The sequence below is a fragment of the Mytilus edulis genome, chromosome 14, assembly GCF_963676685.1.
Source record: "Mytilus edulis chromosome 14, xbMytEdul2.2, whole genome shotgun sequence".
Lineage (NCBI taxonomy): Eukaryota > Metazoa > Mollusca > Bivalvia > Mytilida > Mytilidae > Mytilus > Mytilus edulis.
Genome location: NC_092357.1, coordinates 7,478,246 through 7,504,987, shown reverse-complemented (window position 1 = coordinate 7,504,987; position 26,742 = coordinate 7,478,246). Strand labels below are relative to the sequence as shown.

Genomic DNA, 26,742 nt, shown 5'->3' with positions numbered 1-26,742 from the left:
TTATTTCTTCAGTTGCTGTAGGTTGTACTGTAGTGGTAATTTCTTCAGTTGTTGTAGGTGGAACTGTAGTTGTTTTTTCTTCAGTTGTTGTAGGTTGGACTGTAGTGGTTATTTCTTCAGTTGTTGTAGAATGGACTGTAGTTGTTGTAGGTTGGACCGTAGTGGTACTTTCTTCAGCTGTTGTAGGTTGGACTGTAGTTGTTATTTCTTCAGTTGTTATAGGTTGGACCGTAGTGGTAATTTCTTCAGTTGTTGTAGGCTGGACTGTAGTTGTTATTTCTTCAGTTGTTGTAGGTTGGACCGTAGTGGTGATTTCTTCAGATGTTGTAGGTTGGACTGTAGTTGTTATTTCTTCAGTTGTTGTAGGTTTGACCGTAGTGGTAATTACTTCAGTTGTTGTAAGTTGGACTGTAGTGGTTATTTCTTCAGTTGTCGTAGGATGTACCGTAGTGGTAATTTCTTCAGTTGTTGTAGGTTGGACTGTAGTTGTTATTTCTTCAGTTGTTGTAGGTTGAAATGTAGTGGTTATTTCTTCAGTTGTTGTAGGTTGGACTGTAGTTGTTATTTCTTCAGTTGTTGTAGGTTGGACCGTAGTGGTAATTTCTTCAGTTGTTGTAGGTTGGACTGTAGTTGTTATTTCTTCAGTTGTTGTAAGTTGGACCGTAGTGGTAATTTCTTCAGTTGTTGTAGGTTGGACTGTAGTTGTTATTTCTTCAGTTGTTGTAGGTTGTACCGTAGTGGTAATTTCTTCAGTTGTTGTAGGTTGGACTGTAGTTGTTATTTCTTCAGTTGTTGTAGGTTGGACCGTAGTGGTAATTTCTTCAGTTGTTGTAGGTTGGACTGTAGTTGTTATTTCTTCAGTTGTTGTAGGTTGGACCGTAGTGGTAATTTCTTCAGTTGTTGTAGGTTGGACTGTAGTTGTTATTTGTTCAGTTGTTGTAGGTTGGACCGTAGTGGTAATTTCTTCAGATGTTGTAGGTTGGACTGTAGTTGTTATTTCTTCAGTTGTTGTAGGTTGGACCGTAGTGGTAATTTCTTCAGTTGTTGTAAGCTGGACTGTAGTTGTTATTTCTTCAGTTGTTGTAGGTTGGACCGTAGTGGTAATTTCTTCAGTTGTTGTAGGTTGGACTGTAGTTGTTATTTGTTCAGTTGTTGTAGGTTGGACCGTAGTGGTAATTTCTTCAGATGTTGTAGGTTGGACTGTAGTTGTTATTTCTTCAGTTGTTGTAGGTTGTACCGTAGTGGTAATTTCGTCAGTTGTTGTAGGCTGGACTGTAGTTGTTATTTCTGCAGTTGTTGTAGGTTGAACTGTAGTGGTTATTTCTTCAGTTGTTGTAGGTTGAACTGTAGTGGTAATTTCTTCAGTTGTTGTAGGTTGAACTGTAGTGGTTATTTCTTCAGTTGTTGTAGGTTGGAATGTAGTGGTAATTTCTTCAGTTGTTGTAGGTTGGACTGTAGTTGTTATTTCTTCAGTTGTTGTAGGTGGAACTGTAGTTGTTTTTTCTTCAGTTGTTGTAGGTGGAACTGTAGTGGTTATTTCTTCAGTTGTTGTAGGTTGGACCGTAGTGGTAATTTCTTCAGTTGTTGTAGGTTGGACTGTAGTTGTTATTTCTTCAGTTGTTGTAGGTTGGACTGTAGTGGTTATTTCTTCAGTTGTTGTAGGTTGGACTGTAGTTGTTATTTCTTCAGTTGTTATAGGTTGGACCGTAGTGGTAATTTCTTTAGTTGTTGTAGGTTGGACTGTAGTTGTTATTTCTTCAGTTGTTGTAGGTTGAACTGTAGTGGTTATTTCTTCAGTTGTTGTAGGTTGGACTGTAGTTGTTATTTCTTCAGTTGTTATAGGTTGGACCGTAGTGGTAATTTCTTTAGTTGTTGTAGGTTGGACTGTAGTTGTTATTTCTTCAGTTGTTGTAGGTTGGACCGTAGTGGTAATTTCTTCAGATGTTGTAGGTTGGACTGTAGTTGTTATTTCTTCAGTTGTTATAGGTTGTACCGTAGTGGTAGTTTCGTCAGTTGTTGTAGGTTGGACTGTAGTTGTTATTTCTGCAGATGTTGTAGGTTGAACTGTAGTGGTTATTTCTTCAGTTGTTGAAGGTTGAACTCTAGTGGTAATTTGTTCAGTTGTTGTAGGTTGAACTGTAGTGGTTATTTCTTCAGTTGTTGTAGGTTGGATTGTAGTGGTAATTTCTTCAGTTGTTGTATGTTGGACTGTAGTTGTTATTTCTTCAGTTGTTGTAGGTGGAACTGTAGTTGTTTTTTCTTCAGTTGTTGTAGGTTGGACTGTAGTGGTTATTTCTTCAGTTGTTGTAGGTTGGACCGTAGTGGTTATTTCTTCAGGTGTTGTAGGTTGGACTGTAGTTGTTATTTCTTCACTTATTATAGGTTGGACCGTAGTGGTAATTTCTTTAGTTGTTGTAGGTTGGACTGTAGTTGTTATTTCTTCAGTTGTTGTAAGTTGGACTGTAGTGGTAATTTCGTCAGTTGTTGTAGGTTGTACCGTAGTGGTAATTTCGTCAGTTGTTGTAGGCTGGACTGTAGTGGTAATGTCGTCAGTTGTTGTAGGTTGGACCGTAGTGGTAATTGCTTCAGTTGTTGTAGGTTGGACTGTAGTGGTTATTTCTTCAGTTGTTGTAGGTTGGACCGTAGTGGTTATTTCTTCAGGTGTTGTAGGTTGGACTGTAGTTGTTATTTCTTCACTTATTATAGGTTGGACCGTAGTGGTAATTTCTTTAGTTGTTGTAGGTTGGACTGTAGTTGTTATTTCTTCAGTTGTTGTAAGTTGGACTGTGGTGGTAATTTCGTCAGTTGTTGTAGGTTGTACCGTAGTGGTAATTTCGTCAGTTGTTGTAGGCTGGACTGTAGTGGTAATGTCGTCAGTTGTTGTAGGTTGGACCGTAGTGGTAATTGCTTCAGTTGTTGTAGGTTGGACTGTAGTTGTTATTTCTTCAGTTGTTGTAGGTTGGACTATAGTTGTTATTTCTTCAGTTGTTGTAGGCTCAACTGTAGTGGCAAGTTCTTCAGTTGTAGATTGGACCATAGTGGTAACTTCTTCAGTTGTTGTAGGTTTGGCCGTAGTGGTAATTTCGTGAGTTGTTGTAGGTTGGACTGTAGTTGTTATTTCTTCAGTTGTTGTAGGTTTGACCATAGTGGTAATTTCTTCAGTTGTTGTAGGTTGGACTGTAGTTGTTATTTCTTCAGTGGTTGTAGGTTGGACCGTAGTGGTAATTTCTTCAGTTGTTGTAGGTTGGACTGTAGTGGTTATTTCTTCAGTTGTTGTAGGTTGTACTGTAGTGGTAATATCGTCAGTTGTTGTAGGTTGGACTGTAGTTGTTATTTCTTCAGTTGTTGTAGGTTGGACCGTAGTGGTAATTTCTTCAGTTGTTGTAGGTTGGACTGTAGTTGTTATTTCTTCAGTTGTTGTAGGTTGGACCGTAGTGGTAATTTCTTCAGATGTTGTAGGTTGGACTGTAGTTGTTATTTCTTCCGTTGTTGTAGGTTGGACCGTAGTGGTAATTTCTTCAGTTGTTGAAGGTTGGTCTGTAGTTGTTATTTCTTCAGTTGTTGTAGGTTGGACCGTAGTGGTAATTTCTTCAGATGTTGTAGGTTGGACTGTAGTGGTAATTTCTTCAGTTGTTGTAGGTTGGACTGTAGTTGATATTTCTTCAGTTGTTGTAGGTGGAACTGTAGTTGTTTTTTCTTCAGTGGTTGTAGGTTGAAATGTAGTGGTTATTTCTTCAGTTGTTGTAGGTTGGACTGTAGTTGTTATTTCTTCAGTTGTTGTAGGTTGGACTGTAGTTGTTATTTCTTCAGTTGTTGTAGGTTGGACCGTAGTGGTTATTTCTTCAGTTGTTGTAAGCTTGACTGTAGTGGTTATTTCTTCAGTTGTTGTAGGTTGGACTGTAGTGGTTATTTCTTCAGTTGTTGTAGGTTGTACCGTAGTGGTTATTTCTTCAGTTGTTGTAGGTTGAACTGTAGTGGTTATTTCTTCAGTTGTTGTAGGTTGGACTGTAGTGGTAATTTCTTCAGTTGTTGTAGGTTGGACTGTAGTTGTTATTTCTTCAGTTGTTGTAGGTTGGACCGTAGTGGTAATTTCTTCAGATGTTGTAGGTTGGACTGTTGTTGTTATTTCTTCAGTTGTTATAGGTTGTACCGTAGTGGTAATTTCGTCAGTTGTTGTAGGTTTGACTGTAGTTGTTATTTCTGCAGATGTTGTAGGTTGAACTGTAGTGGTTATTACTTCAGTTGTTGTAGGTTGAACTGTAGTGGTAATTTCTTCAGTTATTGTAGGTTGAACTGTAGTGGTTATTTCTTCAGTTGTTGTAGGTTGGACTGTAGTGGTAATTTGTTCAGTTGTTGTAGGTTGGACTGTAGTTGTTATATCTTCAGTTGTTGTAGGTGGAACTGTAGTTGTTTTTTCTTCAGTTGTTGTAGGTTGAACCGTAGTGGTAATTTTTTCAGTTGTTGTAGGTTGGACTGTAGTTGTTATGTCTTCACTTGTTATAGGTTGAACTGTAGTGGTTATTTCTTCAGTTGTTGTAGGTTGGACCGTAGTGGTAATTTCTTCAGTTGTTGTAGGTTGGACTGTAGTTGTTATTTCTTCAGGTGTTGTAGGTTGAACTGTAGTGGTTATTTCTTCAGTTGTTGTAGGTTGAACTGTAGTGGTTATTTCTTCAGTTGTTGTAGGTTGGACTGTAGTGGTAATTTCTTCAGTTGTTGTAGGTTGGACTGTAGTTGTTATTTCTTCAGATGTTGTAGGTGGAACTGTAGTTGTTTTTTCTTCAGTTGTTGTAGGTTGAACTGTAGTGGTTATTTCTTTAGTTGTTGTAGATTGGACTGTAGTGGTTATTTCTGCAGTTGTTGTAGGTTGGACTGCAGTTGTTATTTCTTCAGTTGTTGTAGGTTGGACCGTAGTGGTAATTTCTTCAGATGTTGTAGGTTGGACTGTAGTTGTTATTTCTTCAGTTGTTGTAGGTTGGACCGTAGTGGTAATTTCTTCAGTTGTTGTAGGTTGGACTGTAGTTGTTATTTCTTCAGTTGTTGTAGGTTGGACCGTAGTGGTAATTTCTTCAGATGTTGTAGGTTGGACTGTAGTGGTAATTTCTTCAGTTGTTGTAGGTTGGACTGTAGTTGTTATTTCTTCAGTTGTTGTAGGTGGAACTGTAGTTGTTTTTTCTTCAGTTGTTGTAGGTTGAAATGTAGTGGTTATTTCTTCAGTTGTTGTAGGTTGGACTGTAGTGGTTATTTCTTCAGTTGTTGTAGGTTGGACTGTAGTTGTTATTTGTTCAGTTGTTGTAGGTTGGACCGTAGTGGTAATTGCTTCAGTTGTTGTAGGTTGGACTGTAGTTGTTATTTCTTCAGTTGTTGTAGGTTGAACTGTAGTGGTTATTTCTTCAGTTGTTGTAGGTTGGACTGTAGTTGTTATTTCTTCAGTTGTTGTAGGTTGGACCGTAGTGGTAATTTCTTCAGTTGTTGTAGGTTGGACTGAAGTTGTTATTTCTTCAGTTGTTGTAGGTTGAACTGTAGTGGTTATTTCTTCAGTTGTTGTAGGTTTGACCGTAGTGGTAATTTCTTCAGTTGTTGTAGGTTGGACTGTAGTTGTTATTTCGTCAGTTGTTGTAAGTTGAACTGTAGTGGTTATTTCTTTAGTTGTTGTAGGTTGGACTGTAGTTGTTATTTCTTCAGTTGTTGTTGTTGAAAAAGCACACGATTCACAGCATGCAGTCATAAAATTTACACATTGACTAGGTGATTCCCTAGCCAGATCTTCACAAGTCCAACCATTGTTAAAAATTGCACCTTTGCGATCTCCATAAAGACAAGTTTCTAAAATGCAAAGAAAAATCTGATAGAAATGATTAAGAAAACAACTGTAACTAGAAATCACTACACGAACTTTACTTGTATCAATATATGAAAGCTACAGATACATTTCTTGATCAATTATGATTACCAAACACGATCATAATTGTCAGGAAAATACAAATTTGAACTTTGTTCCAAACTATGAAATACCTAATATTAGAGAGTTTAAAATAGACTGGTCTTTACAGTAAAAAAATAATCCCAAGAGTAGACATATATATATATAGAAAGGTGTGGTATGAGTGCCAATGAGATAACTCTCCATCCAAGTAACAATTTATAAAAGTAAACACTCAGGTCAAGGTACGGCCTTCAACACGGATCCTTTGCTCTCACCAAACAGCAAGCTAGAAAGGGCCAAAAAAATTACCAGTGTAAACCCATTCAAACGAGAAGACCAACGGTCTTTTATAAATGAAACGAGAAACGAGAAACACGTATGAACTACATAAACAGACGACAACTACTGTACATCAGATTCCTGACTTAAAACAGGTGCAAACATTTGCAGCGGGATTAAACGTTTCAATGGTACCAAACCTTCTCCTTTTTCTGAAACAATAGTATATATACGTCACATCATAGAAAAACACACTATAAAATATCAAATGGAAGACTTAACTCAATTAAAAAATGGCTGACCGATAAACAGGTACGTTATCATTCTTCTCAATGTGTAGGTGTAGGACAAAAGGATGCAAAAGTTACCAAAAATGTATTCTAACTTATAAAACGACAAACAAACTAACAAATCAATGACAAAAAGGTATTCTAACTTATAAAACGACAAACAAACTAACAACTCAATGACAAAAAGGTATTCTAACTTATAAAACGATAAATCAACTAACAAATCAATGGCAAAAATGTAAAATGACGGACAGACAAATAGTACACACTGAAACATAGAAAACCACAGACTGAGCAACAAAAAACCATCAAAATCAAAATTTGAGCTGCGTCAAATAGAAATCGATCTTATGCAAACGAATATCAATACAATGTACCTCTGTTAACCTATTTTTGGTTGAAATAATTTCTACGGAAAGCTATGTTTAATAAGAAGACAGTCCTTTAAAACGGATTAAAATGCATCTGTTATATCTTACTTATTCTGAAATCCTATACATGTATCTGTGTACGTACATGCATTTACCATGTTTACATACGGTCGATTTCTATCCGACGCAGCTCATGTTTTAGTCTTATATACATGAATTATTCGCCATTAGAAGATTTTCACATCATTATCGTTGTCATTTTAGTGAATAGAATAAAATATAAAAAAATGCACTAACCGTCTCCAACAGGGGCACTTGAATCAAACGTACAGACTCCACCAATACACCACTGTAACAAAATACGCCATATTTGAGAATTTATTAAATACTGTCAATTTCAAAATTTCTTATGTTTGTTAATATAATAAACTGCAACATATTTATAAGTGAATTAAATACCGCCACTTTGTGCGCTCCTCTTAAACAAATGTCTATTTGCAGTGTAATTCAACTCGTCCTAACGCAGCCAATTATATCTGCTTAATTACATAAGTTTTATTCTTTTTTTAATTCATGACCTGAAGCCTAGAGTTAATTTATGAACAAAACACAAAGAATTTATTAACGAAGGATAAATTTAGCTTTCCACCTTTGAAATTTTTTTTTGTTCGCATTTTGTGGGTAATAAAGAATAAACATACGTTTAGTGAAAACTTGATTCGAAAAAAACAAATTATCTTTTGTTTAATTTAGCTACTTTACGAAAGATAATGTTGCAAACAATATAATATTGTGATTTACATTTGTGACTATTCACTTTATTCTGTTTGATTGAGTCTTAACCTTCATTGACAAGTGTTTCATGCATAATAGGAGATGCTTAACTTGTCGACGAAACATGTCACACATAGTTTCTCCTCTTGTAACGCGTTGTCCCGTCATGTAATGTTGTCATTTCAATGCTAAATCAAACATTGCCATAAATGCAAGACGTTTGGCTAGCCACAAAACCAGGTTCAACCCACCATTTTTTCTGAAAAGATCTTTTATAGGTCTGGAAATTCGCCATTGTTATATCATAGTTCTTGTATTATGTGTGTTGCTGCAATGCATTTGAGTGTTTCTGTTGTGTCATTATTCTCCTCTTATATATGATGTGTTTCCCTCAGTTTTAGTTTGTAATTGGTTATCATGTGTTCTAATATGAAACGGATTATTTGACTGATTAAAATACAATTTGCAATTGGTTTTTATGTATTTCAATATGAAACGGGTTATTTGACTGATTAAAATACAATTTACAATTGGTTATCATGTATTCTTATAAGAAACGGATTATTTGACTGAATAAAATACAATTTGCAATTGCTTATCTTAAAATTGATAATGGAAATGGGGAATGTGTCAAAGAGAAAACAACCCGACCATAGAAACAACAACAGCAGAAGGTCACTAACAGGTTTTCAATGTAGCGAGACATTCCCGCACCCGGAGGCGTCCTTCAGCTGGCCCCTAAACAAATATATACTAGTTCAGTGATAATGAACTTGTATTCCAATATGAAACGGATTATTTAATCGTTAAAATACATTTTACAATTGGTTATCCTGTGTTCCAATATGAAACGGATTATTTGATTGATTAAAATACATTTTGAAATTGTTCAAAGAAGAAATTTTTCCATTCGAATGCGCATTGAACGGACTAAAATTGTGATGACAAACCTTTTGATTTCCACAGAGAGTGTAGTCATCTGTATCACTATATGTGTAACATGAATTTGAAGTGGGGTTAGAACAGTAAAGACTTGTACATATTAAAGAATAACCTCCGCTGTAGAAGAACTGAAATAAAAATAATTATTATAAACATAACATTCGAAACACTAAGGTTATTATACCACCAGGCTGCATTTGGTCGTTCTTTGTTAACATTTCGCAGTTGTCGTTCTAGTTGTCTTCAACTTTTGTCTCTTATAATTTTCCAACTGTTTTTGTACGAGCGCCATTGATGAGATGTATTGAGACGGAACGCGTCTCTGTCAAACCGAATAATAAGAATGGTATCAATAATGGTTTTATAATCTTCATTTAATACAGGGCAGTTCTTGTTACTATGAAGGTTTTAACTTGTAAATCATAACGAACATCATATCAAAACACAATTCAATAAAAAATGTATCCCAAATATTAGAAATGTTTCGTAGTCATTTAAAAATTCTACAAGATAACCGTTGAGGTGTAATACCACCATTGATTTCCCCCTATTAGTCTTTTTTAAATTTGCACTTTTCAAAAAAAATCTCTAGGATTTATCTTTGTTTCAAATAATTAAATACTTGGCATGAGTAAAGTTTTATCCTGTCCAGTACTATATCAAAACAATTCACATACCATTTCGGTGTATATAAGAAAATAACCGTCACTGGAAGTAAAGCAATAAAATATCTCCCCTTATTTTACCTTTGTACAAGGTTTAGTCACCATGTAACCTCATATTACAAAATATTCTATAGAAATTCCAAATAAAAAAATAATTTTGCACCCTACACATATTTGACCTGTATCACGTTTTAAAACAATATAGACACACCCTACACATAGTTGACCCTGTACCACGTTTTATAACAATATAGACTCACCCTATACATAGTTGACCCTATATCACGTTTTATTACAATATAGACTCACCCTACACATAGTTGACCCTGTACCACGTTTTATCACAATATAGACTCACCCTACACATATTTGACCCTGTACCACGTTTTTGTACACACTGTAGATCAGCAGCATTGACCTGGCTCTGTGTTGTCGTGATTGATAATGCAGTGGTAGTTGATCCAAGGGTTGTAGTAGTTGTTGACATGGTTGGACCGGAGGTTGTTGTTTTTGATGGCGTAGTTGTTATTTCTTTAGTTGTTATGGGTTGCACTGTTGTCATAATTTCTTCAGTTGTTGAAGGTTGGACTGTAGTTGTTATTTTTTCAGTTGTTGTCAATGCAGGAGTAGTTGTGGATGTTGTTGTATAAGGAGCACAGGATTCACAGCAAGAAGTCATATGATTTACACATTGACTAGGTAATTCTCTGGCCAAATCTTCACAAGTCCAACCATTGTTAAAAATTGCACCTTTGCGATCACCATAAAGACAGTTCTCTAAAATGCAAAGAACACTCTGATAGAAAGAATTAAGAAAACTATTGTAACTGTAAATCACTACGCAAACTTTACTTGAATCAATATATGAGAGCTACAGGGACATCTCTTGTTCAACTAAAGAACCTGAGTGAGCGCGCTTACATACCCCACGCCCCATATTGTCACTGGAGAAATGAAATAACTGTAAGAAAAATGTACAGACAAAAAATTTAATCATTGTCGATGAACATTTCTACATATAGTATGTCTTTATTATCTACAAAGTTCGTTGCGTGGGGTTTAATTAAGGTACCAAATACGAACATAATGGGAAGAATAATACAGATTTTCTAACTTATAAAACGAAAATCAAACTGACAATGGCATGGCAAAAAATTAAAAAAAGACGGACAGACAAATTGAACACAAAACTGAAACATAGAAAAGCACTGAGCAACAAAAAACCAACAAAATCAATATTAATTAAGTCTTATATACATGAAATAGTCGCCACTAGAAAAATTTTACTTATCCATCACATCATTATCGTCGTCATTTTAGTAAATAGAAAAAATATAAAAAATCTGCACTAACCGTCTCTAACAGGGACACTTGATTCAAACGTGACTTACCGTCTCCAACAGGGGCACTTGAATCGAACGTGACTTACATCTCCAACAGGAGCACTTGAATTGAACGTGACTTACTGTCTCCAACAGGGTCAGTTGAATCAAACGTGACTTACCGTCTCCAACAGGGTCATTTGAATCAAGCGTGACTTACCGTCTACAACAGAGGCACTTGAAACGAACGTGACTTATCGTCTCCAACAAGGGCACTTGAATCGAACGTGACTTACTGTCTCCAACAAGGGCACTTGAATCAAACGTGACTTACTGTCTCCAACAATGGCACTTGAATCAAACGTGACTTACCGTCTCCAACAGGGGCACTTGCATCAAACGTGACTTACCGTCTCCAACAAGGGCACTTGAATCGAACGTGACTTATCGTTTCCAACAGGGGCACTTGAATCAAACGTGAATTACCGTCGCCAACAGGGGCACTTGAATCAAATGTGATTTATCGTCTCCAACAAGGACACTTAAATCGAACGTGACTGACCGTCTCCAACAGGGGCACTTGAATCGAACGTGACTTACCGTCTCCACCAGGGGCACTTGAATCGAACGTGACTTACCGTCTCCACCAGGGGCACTTAAATCGAACGTGACTTACCGTCTCCACCAGGGGCACTTGAATCGAACGTGACTTACCGTCTCCAACAGCGGCACTTGAATCGAACGTGACTTACCGTCTCCACCAGGGGCACTTGAATCGAACGTGACTTACCGTCTCCACCAGGGGCACTTGAATGGAACGTGATTTACCGTCTCCAACAGGGGCACTTGAATCGAACGTGACTTACCGTCTCCAACAGGGGCACTTGAATCAAATGTGACTTACCGTCTCTAACAAGGGCACTTGAATCGAACATGACTTACCGTCTCCAATAGGGGCACTTGAATCAAACGTGACTTACCGTCCCCAACAGGGACACTTGCATGAAACGTGACTTACCGTCTCCATAAGGGGCATTTGAATCGACCGTGACTTACCGTCGACAACAGGGGCACGTGAATCAAACGTGACTTACCGTCTCCAACAGGAGCACTTGAATCGAACGTGACATACGTCGTCATAAGGGGCACTTGAATCAAACGTGACTTACCGTCTCCAACAGGAGCACTTGAATCAAACGTGACTTGCCGTCTCCAACAGAGGCACTTGAATCGAACGTAACTTACCGTCTCAAACAGGGGCACTTGAATCAAACGTGATTTACCGTTTCCAACAGGGGCACTTGAATCGAACGTGACTTACCGTCTCCAACAGGGGCACTTGAATCAAACGTGACTTACCGTCTCCAACAGGGGCACTTGAATCAAACGTGACTTACCGTCTCCAACCGGGGCATTTGAATCGAACGTGATTTACCGTCTCCAACAGGGGCATTTGAATCAAACGTGATTACCGTCTCTAACAGGAGTATTTGAATCGAACGTGATTTACCGTCTCCAACAGGGGCACTTGAATCAAACGTGACTTACCGTCTCCAACAGGGGCACTTGAATCAAACGTGACTTATAGTCTCCAACAGGGGCATTTGAATCAAACGTGATTGACCGTCTCCAACAGGGTTATTTGAATCGAACGTGACATACCGTCTCCAACAGGGGCATTTGAATCGAACGGGATTGACTGTCTCAAACAGGGGCATTTGAATCGAACGTGATTTACCGTCTCCAACAGGGGCATTTGAATCAAACGTGACTTACCGTCTCCAACAGGGGCACTTGAATCGAACGTGCACACTCCAGAAATACACCACTGTAACAAAATACGTCATATTTGAGAATTTATAAGATACTGTCAATTTAAACATTTCTTACGTTGTTAATAGAATAAAATGCAACAGATTTATCGGCGATATAAATATCACCACTCTGTGCGCTCTTTTTAAACATACGTGTTTATTTGTAGTTTAATGCAACTCGTCGTAACGCAGCCAATTATATCTGCTTTATTACATAAGAGAGTTATATTATTTTTAATTCATTTTTAATTGACTATGACCTGAAGCCGAAAGTTCATTTCTTTTTCTTCTACAAAGAATGTATTAACGAAGGATTAATTTAGTTTTCCACCTAGTATGCAAATAAAGTTTTGTTCGTATTTTGGGGGTAATATAGAATAAACATATTGTTCAATTCGTTTAGTGAAAACTTGATTCGAAAAACCAATTATTTTCTTTAAATCAATTCCTTTACAAAAGATAATGTTGCAATATTGTATATTTCTGACTATTCCCTACGTTCAGTTTGATTGAGTCTAAATCTTCATTGACAATTGTGTCGTGCATAATAGGAGATGCTTAACTTGTTGACAAGTGTTTCGTGCACAATATGAGATGCTTAACTTGTCGACAAGTGTTTCGTGCATAATAGGAGATGCTTAATTTGGCAACAAGTATTTTGTGCATAATAGGAGATGATTAACTTGTTGACAAGTGTTTTGTGCATAATAAGAGATGCTTAACTTGTCGACAAGTGTTTCGTGCATAATAGGAGATGCTTAACTTGTTGACAAGTGTTTCGGGCATAATAGGAGATGCTTAACTGTTCGACAAGTGTTTTGTGCATAATAAGAGATGCTTAACTTGTCGACAAGTGTTTCGTGCATAATAAGAGATGCTTAACTTGTCGACAAGTGTTTCGTGCATAATAAGAGATGCTTAACTTGTTGACAAGTGTTTCGTGCATAATAGGAGAAGCTTAACTTGTTGACAAGTGTTTCGGGCATAATAGGAGATGCTTAACTGTTCGACAAGTGTGTTGTGCATAATAAGAGATGCTTAACTTGTCGACAAGTGTTTCGTGCATAATAAGAGATGCTTAACTTGTCGACAAGTGTTTCGTGCATAATAAGAGATGCTTAACTTGTCGACAAGTGTTTCGTGCATAATAAGAGATGCTTTACTTGTCGACAAGTGTTTCGTGCATAATAGGAGATGCTTAACTTGTTGACAAGTGTTTTGTGGATAATAAGAGATGCTTAACTTGTCGACAAGTGTTTCGTGCATAATAGGAGATGCTTAACTTGTCGACAAGTGTTTCGTGCATAATAAGAGATGCTTAACTTGTCGACAAGTGTCTCGTGCATAATAGGAGATGCTTAACTTGTTGACAAATGTTTCGTGCATAATAAGAGATGCTTAACTTGTCGACAAGTGTTTCGTGCATAATAGGAGATGCTTAACTTGTCGACAAGTGTTTCGTGCATAATAAGAGATGCTTAACTTGTCGACAAGTGTTTCGTGCATAAAAGGAGATGCTTAACTTGTTGACAAGTGTTTCGTGCATAATAAGAGATGCTTAACTTGTCGACAAGTGTTTCGTGCATAATAGGAGATGCTTTACTTGTTGACAAGTGTTTCGTGCATAATAAGAGATGCTTAACTTGTCGACAAGTGTTTCGTGCATAACAAGAGATAGTTAACTTGTCGTTAAAATAAGTAGCATATAGTTTCTCCTCTTGTTATGCGTTATGCACATCGGTGACATATTGTTGCCACAATTCTATGACAAAGTTATATCGTTTTTGTAATATATTTGCTATGTAATAATACAATCCAGTTTCTATAACTAATTTATTAACAAGTACATCGTTTGATGGTCAGACAACAGAATGACACCATGTGTATAAGAACTTCAATTGATCTATTTAATTACATGTTTATTTAAGAATGTGCAGACATGTGAGAGTTGCTGATCTGTCAATTATAATTACTGTAACAGATGATACGGTAATAAAGTGAGGTGAACTGGTTGTCGTTTTTGCAATTGATTATCATGTGTTTCAAAATGAAACGGATTATTTGATAGATTGAAATACATTTTGAAATTGTCCAAAGAAGAAAGTTTTCCATTCGAATGCGCATTGAACGGTCTAGTATAAAATTGTAATGACAAACCTTTTGATTTCCACAGAGAGTGTAGTCATCTGTATCACTATATATGTAACACGAAGTTGAAGTGGGTTCAGAACAGTAAAGAGTTGTACATATGGAAGAGTAATCTCCGCTGTAGAAGTACTGAAATAAAAATAATTATCATAAACATAACATTCGAAACACTAAGGTTATTCTACTACCAGGCTGCATTTGGTCGTTCTTTGTACAAAATTTCGCAGTTGTCGTTCTTTACTTGTCTTCAACTTTATATCTTATATAATGTTCCAACTGTTTTTGTACGAGCGCCACTGTTGAGACGTATTGAGAAGGATTACGTCTCTGTCATACAGAATAATGAGAATGGCATCAATAATGTTTTTTTTTATTAACCAACTAAGTACATTATTGCCAAAAATGACTGTTTATTAAAACCCTAACTGGGCTTAATACAAACAGCCATTAAGCAGGTAACCGTTGCGATGTACACCTTAGCGGAGAACATAGTTTTGGTTCAAATATGTTAATGGACATCTTAGGCATGATAGAATATGTACTTTGTGTAAGAGTAATTTTGGTGATGAATTTCATTTGTTATTTAAATGACTTTTTTGTACTTATATTGTTGTATTAAGGGAAGAGTTTCTACCAAGCTACTACACAGTGAATCCTAATTATAAAAAAATGGAAGGTCTTCTTTCAATATGTAATGTACAACTGTATAAACGACTTTCTGTATTTATCAAAAACATTGCCAATGTTTTCTGAAAATGTAAAAAAAAACCATAGTTGTATGTTACTGTTATATATCTTTATGCTATATCTATCATGTCTATATCATTGATACCACATAATTACTTCGTCATGTTTATATAATGCTATTATGTATGACCTCATGTTACACATGTATCTGTGTCTGAGTGTTCAAATAAAATCTAAAATCTAATCTTCTCTCATTTAAGTTTGAACTTGTTTTCCTTCGACACTATTTAGTTTATTTAGCGGGAAAAAATCAAATTGTTCTTTCTGGTGTTTTATGGCAAAATCACGAGAATAAACGAACACATGAAATGATAACTGTGCATACTCGATAACAAAAAAAAACAAAAACAGAAAGATAATATGTAATAAAAATGTCATCTCCAGAAGCAGTGAACAGTGTTCATATGATAGGTATACACAACACAAACATTCAAGACAGATATGACAATATATTTAAAAGTATAACTACTCTGGATTCATTCATTTTCGTGGGTACCAATTTTCATGGTTTAAGAAAAACTTGCATATTCTTGGATATTTAATTTCGTGGTTTTACTGTACCAACAAAATCCACAATAAATGGTATCCAGCGAATATCAATTGATTCACAGTAATTGAAAGCTCACTGTTACAAATACAAAATTTATTTCGTGCCACGTAAATATATTAATACACTTATAAAAATATAGACTCGCCCTTCACATATTTGACCCTGTACCACGTTTTATACCATGTTTTATACCAATATAGACTCAACCTAAACATAGTTGACCCTGTACCACCTTTATACCATTATAGACTCACCCTACACATAGTTGACCCTGTATCACGTCTTATAACAATATAGACTCACCCTACACATATTTGACCCTGTACCACGTTTTTGTACACACTGTTGATCAGCAGTATTGATCTGGCTCTGTGTTGTCGTGGTTGATAATGCAGTGGTAGTTGGTCCAAGGGTTGTTGTAGTTGTTAACATGGTTGGTCCGGAGGTTGTTGTTGTTGATGGCGTAGTTGGTCCGGTGGTGATGGTTATTGATGACGTAGTTGGTTCGGGTGTAGTTGTAGTAGTTGTCGTTGTTGTTGACGTTGTTGTTGAGTCGGAGCAAGAATAACAACAAGATTCACCAACATATTGACAATGAAAAGCTTTATTTTCAGTTACCAAATCTACACATGTTCTTCCGTCAGTGTAGATTGCACCCTTTTTATCACCATATAGACAGTTATCTAAAAATTTAAATCAAGTTTTGATTGATAACAACCTTTCAAAGCATAGAACATTTTTTATGATAATCCGATGTATTTTAGTAACTTATTTTTAAATATGAACAGTAGTAGCATTCAGCAATTTTAGAAATATTTAGTTTAGATAACAAGTATTCAAATTTTTATTTATTCATCAATTATTCGTTCAATTCATTTTTAAGTCACCTGGCCTAAAGGGCCAAGTTAGCTTTTCTCATCACTTTGCGTCCGTCGTCCGTCGTCGTCTTCGTCGTTTGTAAACTTTTACAAAAATCTTCTCCTCTGAAACTACTAGGCCAAATTTTACCAAACTTAGCCACAATCATCATTGGAGTATCTTGTTTAAAAAATGTGTCCGGTGACCCGTCCAACCAACCAAGATGGCTGCCATGGCTAAAAATAGAACATAGGGGTAAAATGTAGATTTTGGCTTATAACTCTGAAACCAAAGCATTTAGAGCAAATCTGAAAAGGGGTTAAATTGTTTATCTAGTCAATATCTATCTGCTCTGAAATTTTCAGATGAATTGGACAATGGGTTGTTGGGTTGCTGCCCCACAATTGGTAATTTTTAAAGAAATTTTGCTGTTTTTGGTTATTATCTTGAATATTAGTATAGATCGAGATAAACTGTCAACAGCAATAATGTTCAGCAAAGTAAGATCTACAAATAAGTCTACATGACCTAAATGGTCAGTTGACCCCTCAAAGAGTTATTGCCCTTTATAGTAAATTTTTAACAATTTTCATTAATTTTATAAATTTTTGTAAATTTTTACAAAATACTTTCCTCTGTGTAACTAAAGGGCCAAGTTTATTATAGATAGAGAAAATTGTAAGTAGCAAGAATGTTCAGTAAAGTAAGATCTACAAACATATCACCATCATCAAAACACAATTTTGTCATGAATCCATCTGTGTCCTTTGTTTGATACATATATGCACATATACCAAGGTGAGCGACACAGGCTCTTAAGAGCCTCTAGTTAACCAAGTTTTTACAGTTTTAACTTTTTATAGATTATTTGATCTTGTATGCTTTTTTTTTACATATTTTGGTCTATTTTAACTCTGTAATTTCGTGTAAGTACGAACTTGTGTACTTTTGTTTTAATACATAAAGCGCTTAGAGTAATTGTAGTGTTATATAATGCGCTATAACAATGCCTTGTAATAATAATAATAATAATAATAATAATAATAATAATAATAATAATAATAATAATAATAATAATAATAATAATAATAATACTTCCAAATTTCTATAAATGAATATTTTTTTTAAGTTGATATCTATAGATGACTTCCTCTCGTTTATCCATTGCTTATTTTTGGAATTAGTTTTATTTGTTTTCATTATTTTGAATCGTCAAAATATATTTATTAAACAGTTGTATGATGAAGATTGAGTGCATTGGTTTTTATGTTGTTATTTCAATGGCAACATACAAGTTCATTCATCGATCAATAAGTATTTGCAACAGAATTTGCATTCTGTGTGTGCTATCTTCATACTTGAATAATATTATATGATAGTAAAAAAAAAACAGTTGGAAACAATTTTCTAGTTTTGACTTAAATTAACCTTTTTTTTTAAATATCTTACAAATATGAAAAAGTATTTATCGATAGCAAAACGATTTGTGTTAATTTTGTTTCATTTATTATAGATGTTTTTTAAATTCTACGCATCATTTTGCCATTGTGTTACATCTTTTACTTACCATCTCCAGCTGGAGCGTTGACATCAGAGACACATACACCGGTTTTACACCACTACATATAATAAAATTATTTTAATTATTTTCATTTCTTAATATGAACATAGTAAAACTGATGGCCATAAGGGTAAAAATCTGTTTCTGGTTTATTCTTTAATGAACTATTTAGATTTGACCTGGTTATTTGAGGAAACTGTTTGATAACTAATAAAATACGTTGGAGATCACCAGAAAATTGTTGATTGTCATAAATCTTAAACATAAATAAAATAAATTATATAAGATTCATAAAGCAACGGAAATTAAATTTGTATTAAATTTATATTAACGATAATACTTGTAATAAATGACTTAATGAGTAACTATAGCATCATTTAAGTGGCTTATCTACAGTTTATTTATAGCACATGTAACATTTGCAAAAACCTGTTCTTAAAAGTTAAATTTACATGTTTTACTAATCAGATGTATTCATTAAAAGTCGAACATGTTAATAAACATTTACGGAATAAGAATGTAAATAACGCTTATGATTTCAATTTAACTGAATCAATGAGGCATTTGGACAATTCAGATCTATTTGCTGATGATTGATGGCAATTTAATTTGAAAATCCATTGTCTTATACAAGGAACCGAGAAAATAAAAAGAACTACATTTAAAACAATACCAGAATAAGAAATATAATATATACTTTCCTAAATGTTAAATTATTTTATAACTATTGAAATGGTAATACAGCATGTCACTTGGAGAATATCGTATATTTACTTACAAGAAGTTTTTGATTAAAGTTTTATGGCAAAAAACGGGAGTATGTTTTTCGCATGATATTTTTATACTATACTGTACTTTTGACACTTATGCATAAACTTAACACTTTTAAGCAATAACTGGATTTTTTAATCATGTTTATGCATGATGGACGAAAGATACCAGAGGGACAGTCAAACTCATAAATCGAAAATAAACTGACAACGCCTGGCTAAAAATGAAACAGACAATTGAGTTTTTAGTTTTGCGATTTGACTACGGAGCTCGAATTTTTTAATTGCCCTCAAAGTTTGGTATTTCTGTCATTTTTCTTTTTTCAATGAATATATAAACATACAAACTACTAACGGAACAGAGGAAATTGTGTAATCTTGTTCTGAAAGGTTCTAGACAACATTTAAGTCAAGCATACTTGTCCGTCCAATAGTCAATACTTCTTTGATGACATAATTTATAATTTACCGTTTCAGAATCTAATGTATTATGGGTAATATTTTTAAAAGCGTGCACCAAAACGTTGTGATTGGTTTTAAATGTGATAAACAATTCAGCCAATATGGTTACGTTATTTTCATTTTGGTGCACAAACAATGAAATTACTCATAGTCTTTTAGATTTAACAAAGGCTAAATGATCTAGCTATTTACAAAATTTGACATTACAGCCCCAGGAATCAATATAAGCTCCGCTGTTTTTGGCAAAACATTTCGGAATTTTGGTTCTAAATGATTTCTGAGTAATGCTCTTCAACTTCATGCTTTATTTGGTCTTTTAAACTTTTTTCATTCAATCTTCACTGATAAGTCTTTTGTTTCACAGAATTTAACGTCTGGTATTTTTAATATATTTGAGTTTCATTTTGCATGCATCTTACGAAGAAAAAAATTATCTTTGTTCTCTTTTACAATGTTCATCACGTACTTAGTTAAAAGATTTATCTTAGGATAAAGGTTTTAAATTTTACATGTAGTATTTCACCTGACTGTAAAAAGAAGGGCTTGTGTGAATAGTGTTTAATGATAGGCGTTGTTCTATTTGCTTAGCACATAACCTTAAATCTTTATAACAACATACAAATTAAAATATAAATATTTTGAAATATAAACGTTACTTTTCTTTCTATTTGATTTGTAAATCTTTATAACAACAGACAAATTAACATCAAAATATTTAAGAATATAAACGTTATTTTTTTGTCTATTTGATTTGTTAACAGTAAATTAAGTTTTTGATTTAAACCTTAAACATATGTAAAACATGTTTTCGTTACAACACATTAAGTTTATATTGTTCTTTAACGTTATGAAAAATTTAATGCAAATACCACATTAAAGATCGTCGCTTTATATTTATTTCAATATTTATGTAAAAGTAGTCGATTTCAATTAAGATAGGATAAAATGGGATTGTATAAAACTTATACCTTTTCATGAGTAAATACCCACCTGGTATGTTATAACTTTACACATTTATGAACGATTGCATATTTAGTAAAAATAAAAGGAAGGTCACAAGGAAAATAAATTTAAGTTTGAATTAGGTTTTGAATTTTAAAATATTTGTGGTAAGCATCACAGAAGAGACAGTAAGTGTCGAATGTACATCTAGTGTATAAATGTTGGAATCGTTAAAATTATAAAAAATAAAAAATATATCAAAATGTTTGTTATTTCAAACGATTTCTGTAAATCAATCAACAGTTATTTGTTCGACTTCTGTAAACTAAATGGGAAACATCCAGAGAGTGCTTTCCTTTCACATCTCGATTAAAATTTAACTAATTGTGAAAAATACCCATTAGTTAAAGCGTTCTAAAGATGGCCTCTGAGCTCTGCTCCAATGTGTGCTTTCATTGAAAGTTGATGATTTATTTATCTCTTATTTAGCCACATTGTACAAATCAAGCTTTTTTTTATGAATGTCACTTACATATGAATGAATTTGAAACAGGTGTATGTCATACCTAAAATTTCAGAGTAGGTCTACTTAAGGGTACACACGGGAGTATTATTACGTACCTTTTTGTTACCACAAAGTGTTCCATCACCTCCTATATTAGTATTACAGAACCCGTTGCCAGATGGATCAGCACACCATAAAACCGTACAAATAGTAGAAAAGTCACCATTATATCTATCCTAAAAATAGTTTTTTAAATCCTGTTTTGATTCAAACTTTTTAAACATTAACAATAACATACAAGTTTCCAAAATCAGTTTTTAAGTAGAACATAACGTGACTTGAACATTGTTAACATCCCTTTACACAAGTTTATCTAGGGACCAGCTGAGGACCAACTCGCTGCGTTTAAGACCCATCGATGGCCTTCGGCTGTTGTTTTCTATTCGGTTGAGTTGTTTTTCTTTTACATATTCCCAATTTACATTATCAACGTTATCCTTTTTCAAATTTATAGATTTCTATTTTTCAAATTCAACAGTTATATTTTCTTGGGTTGTCAGATATTTGTTTGATCCAGCATGGTATCTTAAGGTTAATGTCTTGTTCTTTATATGATTTAATGTTGATGTCAATCTTTTGATTGTCTATTTCATTCACAAATGTTGTTTTCTACAACTTAAATATTTTAAGTTTTACTTGCTCATGCATAGGTATTTGCATAAAGTTTGTTATTGAACACATTGCTGTCTTGTGGTTTTTTGTTTGGTTGGGTCTTTCGGTTTGTGATCTCATCATTTGCTGTATAACTCATTTATGCAGCCTCGACAATTAATCTTTTGTTGGAGGGGGTTATTGTTTTCAATCGATTGATAGATTCTCAATCTTTAAATGTTTTAGATGGTATGTGAAAAAAGTACCAAGTTGTCCTTGGAAATGAGGTGGAAAATTAAGACGTACAACATTTAATTTTAAAAATAATGTTTACAGAAAAAACTTTTTGTTTTTACAATAAAGATTGGAAAAAATAATGTTTGAGAACAAAACTAATGATCTCGAAAACGATGCATGGTCGGAGCATAATATATATAGAGATTAATCACATATCGTTTCAACCTACATTGCAGAAAAATGATCCCGTTCCACGTATCTGTACACATTGTTCATCTGCTGAAAATACTTGTCCTGCTAGTTGTTGGTCATAAGGTGTTAGTCCTGTAGGGTCAAATCCTACACTTAATGTCTTCATACAATTATTTCCCACTCTGTAACATATACTCATGGTTATTCATTCTAGGCATTGAATTCAAAAGAAAAAGTATCACAGTTTGATTAAAAGGGGGTTAATGCAATTCAGTATTGGTTTGCGTCAACATAAGAGAAAACTACATTGGAATTTCCTCATCAACCATCTTCAAATGACAATATTGGGCGAAATTTTTTTTTGAGTGTTGATTGAGGCAGTATATTATATAATAATGCTCCTAAATCAAGTCTTGTATATGTATGTGTATATATGCACTTGCATAATATAGATTTCAATCCGAGGCGGTTCATATAATACATTTTACGTTATTTTTATTTTTATTTTAATTTTCAGTTTAAATTGAGTCATATAAAAGCTACTGTCAACAAAGTTATTGGTAAAGACATGCATTCTTGCTTGTAACGCTTATAAGATAGTATTAGAACTAATGAATTACAGGAAAATCGTAATCTCTCTGGCATTTTTGATCCTTGAAGCATTGTGTATGAGTTTCCAAACAGGTATTCGGCAAAAAGGAGTTAGAGTGCGGAAACGAAATAAGACGGACGGAAGAAGGAATGATCAAAAGAAACACTTAATTCTCCAATCGCCTACGAAAAGGGCATTACACTTGAGACAAGGCAGATGGAAGGACAAACGACCAAGAGTACCAGAAAATTCCACAATCGCCTCCGACAAGGGGATTTACATAACACTTGAATTAGTTGTCATAGACTACTGTACAACCCACGATCTTCAATGGGGTAATTTGATGCGACTGTCATACACGTGAGAGGTTTAGCGCTATAAAACCAGGTTCAACCCACCGCTCTCTGCATAAAAATAAAACCTGCAACAAGTCAGGAATATGACAGTTGTCCATTTTTTTCATGTGTTTTATCTTTTTATTTTTACATTTAATAACGACCCTTCCGTTTTGAATTTTTCTCGGAGTTCAGTATTGTCGTGATTTTACTTTTTAGTTTTACTCAATTTGTAGCCTTCTTGTCTTTCTGACTTTCCAATTTTGGTATGGTTTTATCTTTTTGTTTTCGTAACGCAAAGGACGATATTTTATATGTTTACGGTAGAAATTGAAACAAAGAACGAATTGTCAAAAAGCTGACATGCTGGTACAATATGCAGGTACATTTGAAAAGATTTAAAAAATAACAAATAGTTACTTACGAATCCAATGAATTAATGTAATTCGTAAAATATGTAGTAGAACATGTTGAAAATATCCATGGGTGTGTAGCGGTAGATGGGTCGGTTTGTGGACTGACACTAGACGCCATAATATATGAATCACTACCACTACAGCCATTTCCTTCGCCGTCATGTGATGCACTTAAACTGTAATACATAAAAATACACATCTAGAATTCTTTGGAGCTAAAGCGCTTCCCCCAAACATAAATTCACATCATGAAAAACTCATCGTAGATATTAGAATAGAGAAATTTTATATTCACACATTAGTTCTTTTAAATTGAAGACCGAACCATTGTGGAGTACTAAAAAAAAAATATAATGTCTTACGCTTCCGATGCACCTGATATATCACCCGGGTTGTTTTTTATTGGATAGTATTCCTCAATCTTAAGTTATCTATATTGTGGTTTGTGTTTTGTTGTTTGTCTGTTCTTTGTATTTCGTTTTATTTTCAATGGCATCGTCAATTTATTTTATACTCATGAGTCTGAATAACCCCTTGGTATTTTACGCCTTTATTTTGCCTTAGATTATAAGCAACAATTATTAACTCATAAAGACTTTTTCGAATCTTTAACAGTTAAATTAGTATATATTACCAATGTCCCAATTCATGTGCTGCCACTGATATGATAACAAAGTTGAATTTATCTTCTACAATAGATTGACTACTGCTAGTACAAACTTCACCTACATATGCAAGTCCTGTAAAATATAAATTGTAAAATGAAAACAGGTTCTTCTTATAAAGACGATTTGGGACAGATTCATTATGTTCAGGATATGTGCCATAATTCTGAGATTTTCAATTTGAGAAATTTTTTTTCTCAAGACGGTATAAATTATATTTCGAAAAACGCCTTCTGAGCATGTTGTAAGACATGTTGAACAAAAACAGCAGCATTTGATATTACGCATCGTAATCAAGCATATCCGTATATATTCGTTTTCTATATAATCAAGACAGAAAGGGTTTAACAGATATCTGACTATGTACATATGTGGTGTGGATAATGTACGATATCCATATGACAAAAACACACATATATGGAAAATGCAATGGCTTCCACTGAACAAGGTGAATTCAAATAAGATAATAAAGTCCTCTAGTCGTGGCGTATAACAGTAGTACTTAACACAAGAAACGTTTTATTTGTTGGTATAAACAGAGTGTACGTAGTTGTTTCAATTTCTTATTAATTATTCAATGTTTACCTGCATTCCCGGTTGATCCATCAGCCGTTAAATCATACCTGTAAATTAAATACAATAATTATATATAAGGAGATGTGGTTATGAGTGGCGATGAGACAACCCTCCGTCCAAGTCAATCTTTGTAAAAGTCAACTTTAATAGGTAAAAGTACGGTCTGCAACTCGGAACATTGGCTCACAACGAACAGAAAGTTATAATAAAGGCAACAGTAGTATACCGGTGTTCAAAACTCATAAATCGATAGAAAAAAACCAAATCCTGGTCATAATCCAAAACCGAGAGAAACGCATTAAAAACAAGAGAATGACGACACAACATTAAAATGTAACACACACAGAAACAAATTAAGCATTAGACAAAATCCGATGAGAATAACAAATATAAACATCAAAACTAAATACATGAATTTGGGATAGAAAAAGTACCGTGACACGTTTTATAATAATGTGAACTCACACTCAAATATAAGAGGAAACAAAGACACAAAAGAAACACAACGTTGAAATGTAACACACACAGAAACGAACTATAATATGACAATGACCATATTCCTGACTTGGTACAGGACATTTTTTTTAAAGAAAAAAAAAATGGTGCACTGAACCTGGTTCTGTGGCATGCCAAACCTCCCTCTTTTATGCCCATGTTAAATATAACACTAAAATGACAACACAACATTATAAGACTACAATACAAAAAAATAGGAGAACACAATTGACAAAGAAACACACAAAAAATAGCTAACAAAAGGCAACAGGTTTAAAATTTTATACGCCAAAAGTGCGTTTTGTCCACACAAGAATTACTAGTGATGCCCATTTACAAAAGTTTGAAAGCCAAAACAAGTACAAAATTGAACAGCATCGAGGACCAAAAGTTCGAAGATTTTGTTAGGTACCAGAACATCCCTATTATGTAGAATAAGTTATACTTTGCAAACCGTAAATTTTATAAAATGACTATATAAAGGATATACATGATGAAACTGAAGTATTAACTAATTACAGAAAACAACCGGATACATTACAGAAACCGACAAAATCCAACACAAAAAATAGACACACCCGAATAAGTCAAGGTCTCAACGCTGAGTGACGTCACATTTGAAATTGTAAAAAATGACAAAAAAATTAAGTCACATTTGAATTTGTTAAACAGAAAATCAAAAAGGAAAAAGTACGTCACATTTGAATGAATAAAACTATCTGTCAAAAATATGATAGAATTAGGATTGATTTTATATTATATTTGCACTAAATACTGATATTACATTTAATAACAATGAAAATTGCAATACTGAAGTAGCAATTAGACAGTTACCTATATTCTATGTCCGGTAAATTCAGAATCAAACTGCAACCGTAATGCATCGTACAAATTACGTTGAACCAAATCAAATCTAATAAATGAAGGCGGTGACTATTTTTTTTTAACATAACACATGAATATAACCGAAAAGACGTCAAGACATTTGACAAAATCCGATGAGAATTACAAATATAACATCAAAACTAAATACATGAATTTGGAATAGACAAGTACCGTGACATGTCTTCTAGCAAAGCGAATTCACACTAAGCAAAAACAGTCATAATCGAGAACAAGTCACGTTTGGTAATTAAGAGATAAGACGACGTAATGACAAACCACAATCTAACAGGTGGTAAAAATGTTCTTAGCAAATTTGGTCAAAGACACATCGTATGGATCAACCAATTCGTGATAAAAGGCTCAAAAATAGACTAAGTGTTTAACCTTTCAAAGAGAAATACCAATGGACAATATTAAAACATCATATTACATATATGTGAGAGGAAGGTGTATTTTTCAATGTGATACCAACTCGATATTACAAAATAGTAAAAAGTTAAAAATGACTGACCTCGTAAACAACATAGCATGATCATGGCCGGGTAGACTGAATGGTGGGTTACGATTCCATGTTTGGAACAGTTGAAGAGCAGTAGATGAATCTACTCGGTTCGGTGTAAATGATGTGACTTTTACTGTTTCTGTCCATGAAGCATCTGATGGTGTCTGCAAAAAGGTGTACAAATATATATAAATATGTATACAAATGTAAAAATGTATGAATAGGTGTATAAACATGTTAATCTAATTCTATGAAAATGTATCCCTTTCCATT

The 26,742-nt window shown here is 34.1% G+C and overlaps 1 protein-coding gene across 1 annotated transcript; it reads right to left on the bottom strand.

Moving 5' to 3' along the window:
- LOC139503950 (mucin-2-like) lies at nucleotides 1-26,492 on the bottom strand. The gene is made up of 12 exons (XM_071293992.1): nucleotides 26,479-26,492; nucleotides 24,597-24,634; nucleotides 23,981-24,086; nucleotides 23,355-23,522; nucleotides 22,041-22,185; nucleotides 21,040-21,159; nucleotides 12,343-12,394; nucleotides 9,603-10,021; nucleotides 8,588-8,707; nucleotides 7,161-7,212; nucleotides 158-5,823; nucleotides 1-99 (listed from the first exon to the last, which is right to left on the bottom strand). Exons 1-12 carry the CDS (start codon nucleotides 26,490-26,492, stop codon nucleotides 1-3), a joined length of 6,999 nt encoding a protein of 2,332 aa, XP_071150093.1.
- Nucleotides 26,493-26,742: the final 250 nt, after the last annotated feature.

Excerpts from the sequence above, each read along its gene's own strand:
- LOC139503950 (XM_071293992.1), bottom strand. Across the intron at positions 12,395-21,039 it reads CACTTTGTGGTAACAAAAAG|TGGTGTATTTCTGGAGTGTG; the intron begins GTACGTAATAAT and ends ATTTTGTTACAG. Across the intron at positions 10,022-12,342 it reads AAGTGCCCCTGTTGGAGACG|AGAACTGTCTTTATGGTGAT; the intron begins GTAAGTCACGTT and ends TTTGCATTTTAG.